This window comes from Pseudorca crassidens, chromosome 16, assembly GCF_039906515.1.
Source record: "Pseudorca crassidens isolate mPseCra1 chromosome 16, mPseCra1.hap1, whole genome shotgun sequence".
Classification (NCBI taxonomy): Eukaryota; Metazoa; Chordata; class Mammalia; order Artiodactyla; family Delphinidae; genus Pseudorca; species Pseudorca crassidens.
The window spans coordinates 34,221,456-34,233,959 of record NC_090311.1 but is presented as its reverse complement, the minus strand read 5'-3'; the positions used below and the strand labels follow the sequence as shown (position 1 = coordinate 34,233,959).

General features: G+C 42.2%; 1 protein-coding gene across 9 annotated transcripts in view; it reads right to left on the bottom strand.

The window, feature by feature from the left end:
• Positions 1 to 12,504, bottom strand: part of IDE (insulin degrading enzyme) — a 112,792-nt gene that overhangs the window by 5,514 nt on the left and 94,774 nt on the right. For 8 of the 9 annotated variants that reach the window (XM_067709990.1, XM_067709991.1, XM_067709993.1 and 5 more), the window contains 5 exons: positions 9,941 to 10,032; positions 8,834 to 8,945; positions 6,791 to 6,958; positions 4,955 to 5,227; positions 3,812 to 3,873 (listed from right to left, as the gene is read on the bottom strand). In XM_067709990.1, the coding sequence (XP_067566091.1) occupies positions 3,812 to 3,873; positions 4,955 to 5,227; positions 6,791 to 6,958; positions 8,834 to 8,945; positions 9,941 to 10,032 (707 nt within the window). The remainder of the gene's footprint in view (positions 1 to 3,811; positions 3,874 to 4,954; positions 5,228 to 6,790; positions 6,959 to 8,833; positions 8,946 to 9,940; positions 10,033 to 12,504) is intronic. The other variant, XM_067709995.1, reaches the window with a different exon arrangement.

Below are 12,504 nucleotides of genomic sequence, written 5' to 3'. Positions count from 1 at the left end.
AATGTCTTAAAATAAATGTCTTAGGAACCAAAGAGAGCTGAACATGAGCACCCTCTTTTGTAGGCAGTTGAGAACAAGTAACTAACCTCACAAAGTGTAACAGTCTTAAGTAGTAAATCAACACAACTAAAACCCACTTTATAACACCAAGGAGGAAAACATATTCCGATCTAAAACATTCTGATTAAAATATTTAAAAATCCTAAGATTGAGTATTACTAATAAAGAGATAACGATAGAGACTGTTTAATAAATGCTACTAAGTGCCAATCACTTTACATACCTCATTTCAATGAATACCCCATAATCTCTATTTTGTAAATAAGGAAGCTTAAGTAATTTGGCCAAGGTCACAGAGCTAGCTAGCTGGTGATAGGGCTGAGCCCAGAGTCTGTGCTCAGAGGCCATATGTGCTCCTGCTGCTGCCCCACAGATCACTGAGTGAGGCCAGCAGCTCTGAGCAGGGCTCTGGATGGCTGAACAGCCTGGCTGCGGACACGTGTCCTGGAGCCCTGCTCTCACACCCAACTCTGCCCCTCACGGTCCTACTGCAGCTCTCTCTCCACAGACACAAAGACTACCTGGGGTTATATTTCAGAACAGAATCTTATTTTATATATTGTTTTATTTTAAAAATATGTATGTGTTGGGAGTTCCCTGGTGGTCCAGTGGTTAGGACTCTGTGCTTCCACTGCAGGGATTATGGGTTCGATCCCTGGTCGGAGAGTTAAGATCCCACATGCTGCATGGTGTGGCCAAAAAATAAAAGAAAAAAAAAATTTAAATTAAAAAAAAAAGTATGCATTTTTTGTTACATACATACACACACATTTTTTTTAATAGATTTTATTTTTTCAAGCAGTTTGGGTTCACAGCAAAATTGAATGGAAGGTGCACAGGTTTTCCATATACCCACTGCCCCTTCACAGGCCGAGCCTCCCCCTTGTCAAAATATATATATTTTTAAAAGACTATCACTGGGACTTCCCTGGTGGTGCAGTGGTTGGGAGTCCGCCTGCCAGTGCAGGGGACACAGGTTCGAGCCCTGATCTGGGAGGATCCCACAGGCCGCGGAGTGGCTAGGCCTGTGAGCCGCAGCTGCTGAGCCTGCGCTCTAGAGCCCTCGCGCTACAACTACTTAAGCCCGCAACAGGGGAAGCAGCCACCACCATGAGAGGCCCGTGCACCGCGGCAAGGAGTAGCCCCTGCTTGCCGCAGCTGGGGAGGGCCCTCATGCAGCAGCGAAGACCCAACACAGCCAAAATTTAAAACTAAATAAATAATATTAAAAAAAAAAAAGACTATCACTGCAAAAAAGCACAATTCCTCTACACAATGCAAGGGAGCCATGAGGTAAAGAAAATGGTAAATTGCCCAGCCAGCCATGTCCATAGCCAAAATGGTTCAAATCCCATTGCTGAGAAAGGAACATTCAAAATACTGTCTTTTACTGTCAAATTTTGAACCTAAAATTGCTACTGTCTCTCTTTTCTTATTGCTAAGGTGTTACTGGCTATATGAATACTTGTTTGCACATACAGAGACCAGAAACCTTGTCGTCCTGCAGAGGATCTGGGGGGAAAGTAACTGGTAGACGTGCTAAATTACCCTTTTCTTCTATGAAACTATCAGCACCTCCACCTCAGGGCTATTTCCTTTTCCTCACTCTCCCACACAGCACCAACAGTGGTGAATTAGATCTGATTAGCCTTCACTGTACAATTAATTTCACAAAATCATTCCAATGAGAACCGCAAGCACCACTCCTGTTACGGCAGTTACAACAGATCCCTGAGAAATGACCTTGAAAAGCAGATGACATCCCTCCCAGAGATGTTAGCATGAGGCAGGACCTGAGCTCCCAACGAAAAACCTGGTGTCTGATAAATCAGATATGAACCAGGAGAAGTGGCTAAGGATACTAGATAAGGTATAATTCTAAGGCACTATGGTAATTATGGAGTAGAATTTTGTTCCTTGTCCTAAAAAACAGACATAAAAGTATTTTACACAAATTAGAGGTCTCAATACATTACAAAGAATATATATAGCGCTTTAGGTACACCTCTATTGCAGCATAAATTTTTAATTTCTGCACTTAGCATGGTTACTACACATTATATGCCCACTTAAAATTTTTGCTACCCTTCTATGAATTCTGTTACAGGTGGGGAAAATTTGGATGGTGTAAACCTCTTCAAGCTGTACTGGGAAAACTTTAATGGTGGTGCCTCTCTTTTCTCTTGATGAACTGAACTTTCTCAGTGAACTCAGGCATTTAAAGCTCACAAATCTGGGACCTCCCCGGTGGCGCAGTGGTTAAGAATCCGCCTACCAATGCCAGGGACACAGGTTCTAGCCCTGGCCTGGGAAGATCCCACAGGCTGCAGAGCAGCTAAGTGCGTGCGCCACAACTACTGAGCCTGCACCCTAGAGCCCACGAGCCACAACTACTGAGCCCGCGTGCCACAACTACTGGAGTCCACGCTCTGCAACAAGAGAAGCCACTGCAATGTGAAGCCCGCGCACTGCAGCGAACAGTAGCCCCCAGCTCACCACAACTAGAGAAAGCCTGCGTGCAGCAATGAAGACCCAACACAGCCAAAAATAAATAAATAAATATAATAATTAGTATAAAAAGTCATTCTACTTTAAAAAAAACTCACAAATCTCTAGTTTGGGATTAGCAGATATAAACTACTATATATAAAATAGACAAACAATAAGATCCTACTGTATAGCACAGGGAACTATATTCAATATCTTATAATAACCTATAATAGAAAAGAATATGAAAAAGAATATATATATAAAATGGAATCACTTTGCTGTACACCTGAAACTAACACGACATTGTAAATCAACTATACTTCAATAAACACAATTAAAAAAAAACAACTCAGAAGATCTCTGAACACAGTTCAAAGGTGAGTAATCATTTATTTTATTTATTTATCTTTTGCCGTACGCGGGCCTCTCACTGTTGTGGCCTCTCCCGTTGCAGAGCACAGGCTCCGCACGCGCAGGCTCAGCGGCCATGGCTCATGGGCCTAGCAGCTCCGCGGCATGTGGGATCTTCCCGGACCGGGGCACGAACCCGTGTCCCCTGCATCAGCAGGCGGACTCTCAGCCACTGCGCCACCAGGGAAGCCCACTCATCATTTATTTTTAAAAGGAGCCATAGTGGCACCTAAATTAGTGAAGATGATTTATAGTTGCCAGAGACTGGAAAATAATCGGATTCCCAAGTTCTATTTGTTTTCTTTGCTCTTTCTTCCCACCAAAAGCTCAGCGATGTTCTTTGCGGGCTGGGGCAAGGAACAGAGAGAAGAAACAGAAGGGTAACCTAAACAGGTGGATCTGGAAGCCAGGAAGGGCCACCACAGTCCTCGGTCCAGAGGGAGAGAAAAACAGTACTGAGTTCAATAGGGACTATTTCTTTTTCCTAACAGTAATATGTGTCAAAAATACTTAGGTCCAGGGCTTCCCTGGGGGCGCAGTGGTTGAGAGTCCGCCTGCCGATGCAGGGGACACGGGTTCGTGCCCCGGTCCAGGAGGATCCCACATGCCGTGGAGCAGCTGGGCCCGTGAGCCATGGCCGCTGAGCCTGCACGTCCGGAGCCTGTGCTCCACGACGGGAGAGGCCACAACAGTGAGAGGCCCGCATACCACACACACACACACAAAATACTTAGGTCCATAAAAATGTCTTCATAAATCCTGCCTGAATGGGTTCAAAGCAGCAACACACAACACAGTGCATACAGTATTTCCTTATCAGTCAAAATCTAAACATGTAAATTGAACTTACCTTATAGAATTTGATAATATCTTCCTTGGTAAGTGTTTTTAAATAGGCAACTTCTGTATTATCTAAAAAAGTAATCAAACAAGAATTTACAATATTTTCATTTTAAGTATCCCAGAACACTACACTAAATGACAATATACTTCACTCCAACACTCTTAAGAATCCATCTTTTTGAGTGATCATCTGCTCCTGCAAGTAGTAAGGGAATAAATTTCAAGTAAAAAGTAAGAGGATATCCTGTCTCTCTAGTTATGAGCTGTTGGGTCTTGGGCTAGTCACTTCAAGTTTTCTGAGCCTCAGTTTCCTCATCTAGAAATTGGCGATAACAACTACTTAACTGACAATAACACAATACCAGGGGCACAGGGCAAATGCTCAATAAGTGGGAGGTATTGGGTTGGCCAAGAAGTTCACACAGGTTTTTCCGAAACATCTTATGGAAAAACCTGAACGAACTTCTTGGCCAACCCAGTACTATTAACAGTGAATCCAACTGCTAGAAAAATTACAGGTAAGGAAACACAGGCCCAAAAAATGTTACTTGGCTGAGACCTTTGGCTTGTTGGTGTCACAGTGAGAACACAACCCAACTCTTTCTGACTTCTAGTGTAGCTGAGCGCACTCCATTGTTAATCTGTTCTGAGAAAGGCAAAAGGAAGCTGATAAGCAGGACACTTTGGGGAGCACAGTCTCCCAAATCTAAAAGCACTGACAAATTTTGGGAGATCCCTAAAGGGAAACATCTGAACCCCTGCGCCTCCAGGGCAGCACCTGTCTCAAGAGAGTTCAATTTGCACATTTTCCATTTAGAGTTATGAGAAATACCTACATATCTGTGCTCAGAGCCTCAGGGGCGTACTGAATGAACACAAAAAGTGAAATCAGATTTATTATTAGTGCATTATTATGAGACACAGATAGACCCAGCTCCTATTCAGAGAAGGAAAAAAAAAGCTAAAGTTTCTACTAGCAAATTGTTGTTACATTAAATAAAGATTCTTTAGAAGTGGTATGCCTCCACCCCCATCCCAAATCATACTGGAACATCACCTACGAAACAAATACCATTTTGTAGAATGGCATCAATGTCCTCAAATGTTTTACTTACATGCCATGAATGTTGGGGCCCTAATTTTGTCTTACCTCGGTCAAAATTGTATTGCTGGGAGATGATTTCCCCCCAGTATTTAGCACACTCTGCAGACAGTTTCTTTGGTTTGTCTAGTCGACGAATCGCTAACGCTTGGATGTGTTTTTGGAAGGCCTCTTCTGTCATGTCCTCTATGGACTTTTCCATGGTAATTAAGAAAGCTTCCACTCTGCTTTCTAGGTAGTGAGGTGGCTTTTCCGACTGGATGATGAACCGTAAGCCCTGTATGCCATTGGCTCGGCGTGGCCCACTGAAGACAATATAGCCTGAAACGCAAACACCAGCCAGTCAGGACCTTGGCATTTGAGACATGGGTCACTCTTAATCTTTCAAAAATTATCCTGTCAGAGCAAATAAAATCTACTTTAGGGCTTTATATTATTCACCTCTGAAGAAATGAGCAATTAAAATATCAGTTCCTAAGGACAGGGCAGAAGAGCTCTCTGAAGAATAGTTAGAAATTTGGAGATAAAACCCTTGTTTATCTTTCAAACTCAATATTCCCAGGCTCCTCCCTGTCTGCTAGTTAATCCCCTTCAATCCATGTTAAAGTTATTCTTGGGCTTTCCCTGGTGGCGCAGTGGTTGAGAGTCCGCCTGCCGATGCCTGCCGATGCAGGGGACACGGGATCGTGCCCCGGTCCAGGAAGATCCCACATGCCGCGGAGCGGCTGGGCCTGTGAGCCATGGCCGCTGAGCCTGCGCGTCCGGAGCCTGTGCTCCACAGCGGGAGGGGCCGCAACAGTGAGAGGCCCATGTACCGCAAAAAAAAAAAAAAAAAAGTTATTCTCATCCCTATGAAATGCTGGACTCATTTTCATCCCTTAACCATTGTCCTAGCTCGGCTGCCTTTCATGTCCAAGTTCCTTATGTGAACTTGCCTCCACTATTGCATTTCTTGCTAGATAACCCATTCCTGGACCAACTCCATTCAGACTGCAAATCTTTAGACCAAGTAACTGAAGGTCACACTTCCATTGTCACCTTGTGAGCTCATACACTACCTACCGTCTACATCTTTCCTAAACAGCATTCGTGGCTTGCCTTCTCCAGCTGCTCTGCCCCAAACCACACCTCCCTTCCTTCAGCATAGCCTTTAGAGTTTGAACACTCTTAGTAGCATTTGCCACACTGTACTACAATTATTCCTTACAGGTCTGCATCCCTGACTAGATTGTGAGCTCCATGAAGGAAAAGACCATCCATAACTTATCCACTTTTGCTGTCCAGCATCTACCATTGTGGTTATTTAAAAAAAGATTGTTACTTGGGGACACTCACCCAAATCCTTTTTCATTGGTTATTCAATGTACATTACTGGCGCTTGTTTCTTTCCTTAATTGATCACACCTGCCAAGATCTCCAAGGCTTTTAACAGTGCCCAGAACTCTGCCAAAACATTTCCTCAACAGACACTTACTGAGTACCTTCTATGTGCCCCAGGCTTGGGAAACAAAGATGAATAAAAGAAAATACCTGCCCCCTCAATGAGCCCAAAATTCAGTAAATCTAAGCTTCTGTGGATGGCTTGCTTCCCACCTTGTCACCCATAACAGACTTCCCTTAGCATCCCACCCGAAATGACCTTTTTATAGACTCGTATGTACTGTAAACACAGTTCATCTCCTTAAGAACTGCTGTAATGTCCATAAGATGTTAATTGCTTATCTTCTAGAAGTGGATTCCCCACAAACAGGCTTTCACAGTCTTTCTGAGTACAGCATGCCTGAAGCGTCATGCTAGGGGACTGTACATGTGGAGAATGCTCTCGAGGACAATGGCTGTTCCTCAAGGACTGAGGTATCCTGCCATCCCCTGCTTCCCCCTCACCCAGCTGTTCCTTGGTGCGCAGGGTGTTGAAGCATGGCTCGGAGATGATCTGACAGAAGAGCTCCAGAAACATGTTCTCCGAGGTGCTCTGCATGTCTGTTTGGTAGTATATCTCGATGCCACAGTTATTGTGAACTTCATTCCTCTGCTGATAGACAAACCATCCTCCTAGGAAGTTTCAAGAAGACAGCAACACGTTCAAAAATTTATTTAGGGTTTAATAAAGTTACTGTTTTGTTTGGCTGTTAGGAAGTTGCTCAGTTCGGTTGGTGTCTTTTGGCAGTTCCAAACTATTACAACTAATTCATTAAGAATGTGAAACTCAACTTACCCAAGGGAATCCTAATACAGTGATCTGTCCTTGGTAGGCCCTCTATAAATACTCACTGACTTTAAAGGGCAAAACACTTACAAAAAACCCATTTTATGACTAAGTATTGATGCTAAATGAGATCCATAGTTAACGAAATCTACAATGTAGTGTACGTACTAGATTAGAACTAGCTAGTATCTATAAGAACTTCAACAGAAATACTACCTATGTTTTAATAACCATACAAAACAATTTCTAAATGACTAGTTGTGCCAGTATCTACTTAGCATTCTATTTCTAATATTGTTTACCAACACCCACACTGAAGGTCAATTCACAAATTTACACAAATGTGCACAGTGCTTAGAGATGACTTAGCCTAACACCTTACTTTAGAGATGAGGAAACTAAGACCCTGAGAAGCGGGGTGACTTGTCCAAGGACACAAAGTTGGATGGTGGAGAGCTAAGACAAAAACGCAGATATGCTGATCAAGTATTCATCAAAGTTATAAACAGATGGCCATGCTTTATGATCTGACAACTATTCCATGAGCAGTAAATGTGACTAAGCAAATACACCATGCTTAGTCACTGCCTGATGACCATGTGCTATGGTTTTTGAATGGCAGTTTGTTCGTTCATTCAATCATCTGTTCTTTCAGCTGTACCGAGCGGCTTGTGGGATATTAGCTTCCCAACCAGGAATCGAACCAGGGCCCTAGGCAGTGAAAGTGCAGAGTTCTAACCACTGGACAACCAGGGAATTCCCTTGAATGGCAGTTCCTGATTCTCCCTCTCTGCCATGCTGCGGTGACTGAGGAACAAACTAAGTGAAGTTTGAAAGTAACCATTACCAGGTCTGTAATGACTGGCCATGCAGAATAGCAGTGCTGTGCTCAAAGTGTCTTTTTGCATTCAACAGAGAGATCCTGAGGTAATGCTTTAGTAGCTACTCAAGTGAGCCAGACACAGACTCCAGCCTTAAGAAATGTATAGCCTAACGGGGGAGATGGAGATGCACTTCAATCCCAATACAAGAGAAGAAGTGCTCAGTAGGTTAAACAAGGAAAGGTTCAGAAAACCTGTGCTGTGGGTTCAGAAGAGGAAGTGATTACTTTTAGAAAAAGTTCAAAGAAAAAAATCAATGCTTCTCATCCCTGGTCTAACATACTTCCCACCATATAGTTCTGAACAATATTGAAAATAATGCTTAATGAGTTCTATATCAAAGGAAACCACTGTTAATGTAAAAGTAACCCAACATTGCAAACTCCAATATATTATTATCAATTCTTTATATTAATTCCTTATCAAATATGCATGCAATGAATACATGGTGTTATCTGCACCTGTGAGTCTTCTGCCAAAGACTCCTATGCACTCCTAATTCTAATTTACAATTTTTATAAATAAATTTTATTTCATGCTTCACAGTCAACATTTCTTTAGTTTTGTGATTTTTCCCTAACTCCTCTATACTCAATTACCAGTCAATTCCAGTATCATTCTCTTCAAAATAATTGCCTACCTCCAATTTTACCTCTTTGGCACTCCTACAGATAATTTTCCCGCAGAATTATCTACTTCTAGCTATAAATAGTAGAGGATCCCAGTAGATCTTTACCATAAAACTATATATTATCATCCAAGTGACTTCAACTCATCTGTAATCACACACAATATTATGTCAAAGTAGTCCATTACCAAAGATATAACATTTCCACTTACTGTCAGGGAGCTGAACTTCTCTATACCGAACCAGTTGACTTGGAAGGAGAGGTTTTGTATGAGCATGTTCAATAAGGGTGTCTTCAACCATCTGCATAATTCCTAATGCAGCCTGTGGAAGAAGATAGGTCATAGCACATTACAAATCACAAATGTATCTTGATTAGATAGTAGCCCATGCAATATGAAACAACATGCTTGTGAAACAAACTAACCTAGTTTATCATAAAAGTGGATTTTTAAATCTTAAATACATTTGATCCTGTTCAAATGGATAAAAACTGAACTCATCAATTTGCAACAGAGTCAGTATGGTAGTAGTGAAGAGAAACAGAGACCCAGACAATCATCAGCACTGATCTCGATTCTGGGGAAAAGGCACTGCCAAAGCTGGAGAGGTATTGATGATGGAAAGGTGGTCCCACGTCAATGACCCACACCAGACAACTGGGGCTATAGCAAAGCAAAGGAGGTAAGCATGAGGCTTTATTCTGAATAAAACTGACCTGGGGAAGAATACTGTCTCAGCCACTTATTAGCACCTGACCTTGGAATATTGTTTTGGAGGCAATATAACAGAGTGGTAGAGAGTGTGGGCTTTTAAGACAGACTACCAAGGGAATCTGGAATGCTTTCCATGTGCTAAACACTTAGAATATACTATTTAATTTAATCCTTATAAGTAATTTTACCGATAAGGAAATTGAGCATAGAGAGATTAAGACGTTTTCAGAAGATTACATAACTTGTAAGCGGAGGAGTCAAGGTTTGAATCCAGGCTGATTCTACACCATGTGCTCTTATCCACTACACAGTCCTGCTGTCCTACAGAGTAGGGATAATTATTCCCATTTCCTTCAATGATTGCAAGAGGCAGGCAAAAACAGAGGAGACAGCTGTGAAAGTAGGTCCACAGTTAACCATGATCATTCTGCTCCCCCTATACCCTCCCCTACCTTCCTGCACAGGGCAGGGAAGCCTGAGTCAACACTAATGTGCTTATACAGCCACACTGTGGTGGTTAGTTCGTAATCTTAGACCAACTAGGGTAAAATTTTCTCTTGCAATGATGCATAAAAGATTATTGCTAAAACCTCAATCCCGCACCTGCTTTGTTATGTTTCCATGGAGAAGGGCTTCAATGTGCAGCCGTGACAGGAGCTGAGGTATGAAGGCCTTAAGGCGAGGAAGGGTAACATCTGTAAACAAGAGTAAGAAATAGTAAGCTCTACCTATAAGGTAGGTAGTTTTTTTTAAAAAAAACTCTGAAGTAATTTGAGATTTACAGAAGAGTTGCAAAAATATTACAGGGAGTTCCCATATACCTTTCACCCAGTTTTCTCTTACGTTAACATCTTTAACAACCATAGGATGATGATCAAAACTAAGAAGTTAACACTGGGACAATACTATTAACTAAAATACAGACTTTATTTGGATTTCAGGTTTTCCACTAATATCCCTTTTCTGTTCCAGGATCGAATCCACAATCCCACCTTGCATTTAGTTGTCATGTGTCCTTAGTTTCCTCCAATCTGTAACAGTTCCTTGGTCTTTCCTTGCCTTTCATGACCTTAAGATTTTTTTTTTTTTTTCCAGTACGTGGACCTCTCACTGTTGTGGCCTCTCCCATTGCGGAGCACAGGCTCCGGACGTGCAGGCTCAGCGGCCATGGCTCACGGGCCCAGCTGCTCCGCGGCATGTGGGATCTTCCCGGACAGGGGCACGAACCCGCGCCCCCTGCATCGGCAGGCGGACTCTCAACCACTGCGCCACCAGGGAAGCTCTGACCTTAAGAGTTTTAAGCAGTACTGCTCAGTTATTTTATAGAATGCCCTTTATTGGGGCTTGTCTAGTGTTTTCTCGTGCTTAAATTGAGCTTCTGTATCCTTAGAAAGAATACCCCAGAGGTAATATGTCTTTCTCAGGGCATCACATCGGGGGCACATGATGCTGTTACGCTGTAATACTGGTGATGTAAACACTGACCACCACGTGGCTATAGTGCTGTCTGCCAGGGGACTGTTTTAATCTTTTGGTTATAATTAAGTAACTCATGGATGCTCTACAAGCAATTAGGAAAAGCCACCCCACCAATGCCTTCTTTTCCCATTATAATTTTTAAATACTTACTTTGGAGGAAATACTTTGAGACCACACAAATATTTTGTCCTTACTTAACTTTTACCCACTAATTTAGCATTCAATGGTGGATATTGCCTGTATCAATTATTATTATGGAATCCTAATAGTGAATTTTCTGTTCTTCTCATTACTTTTACATGTACTGATTTAATTCTTCAGTAAAGAAGAGTTGTCCCTTCTCCATTAGGACACCATACTAATAAATGCTACAATGGATGCTAAAATTAGTGAATAAAATTTAAAGAGAGACATAGGAAGGGAATTAACAAGTGCTTACTATGCATCAGGCATTTTATAGATGTTATCTTATAAACTATAAATTATACGTTATTATCCCCATTTTAAAGGTGAGAAAACTGAAGTTAAGAAAATTTAAGTTTCTTGTCCAAAGTCATCAAGCTAGTAAGTGGCAGAGCTGCATTTGAATCTAATTCCAAAATGCATACCCATCCCACTCCACTGCACTGCCCTAGAAGTCCCCTTCACTAGACCCCTCAGCTCTCTCTGCAAACTTCTATAACAATACTCAGTCTCTTTGCCTCTACAAAAAACAATCTGTTTTACATTTACGCTTTGCCACTAGACTGGAGCTCCTTGATCCAAGAAACCCCACCTAATTGATCATTTTTTAATCTCAAGCACCTGCAGTCTGGCGCCTGGTGCATAGCAGGCAGGCAGTAAATGCGGTTTGACCACACTGAATTCTGAGGTTCTTGCTACCCTGGCACCTGGAGAGCTGACAGACGTAGAGTCACGGGGGAGCCAGCCTCTCATATTGAGTTGTCTCCAGATTAAGCCATGTTGGCATTACCGGATTATTGATGAATATATATATCAAAACAGAATGATTATTAGAGCAGAAAATTTCAGCCGAAAAAGTGCTGACTTTCTCTTTATAAAACACATTTTAGGAAGGCATCACATGCCTATGTGAAACTTTAGAACTAATTCTGCTTACAATTCATATACCATCTGACCCAGAATCTAACAAAGGGGGTGGGAATCCCCAAATCTCTGCTTTTGGATCATGCTGAATGCAGGTTCGGTCTCTTGAAAATGTATTTAAAATCAATTATGTGGTATTTTTTAAAAAAGGTAAAATTCCTGCTTGTTACAACCGGATGTGACTCATAATCATTTTACAAAGAAAAGTGTATTAACTGTCCAGATTAAAAACGTATCTGTTCTAGTTAATGAATTTTATAATCTATATGCCTACTCAACCAATAAAATAATGACCTTCAATACTTTGCTCTTGATTTGTCACTAAAGTCATCAAAGGCGCAGTGATACATAATAAGAAAGGACTTGTCATAAAAGATCATTAAAGGACTTCCCTGGTGGCGCAGTGGTTGAGAGTCCGCCTGCCGATGCAGGGGACACGGGTTTGTGCCCCGGTCCGGGAGGATCCCACATGCCGTGGAGCGGCTGAGCCCATGAGCCATGGCTGCTGGGCCTGCGCGTTCGGAGCCTATGCTCCGCAACGGGAGAGGCCGCAATGGTGAGAGGCCCGCGTACCGCAAAAA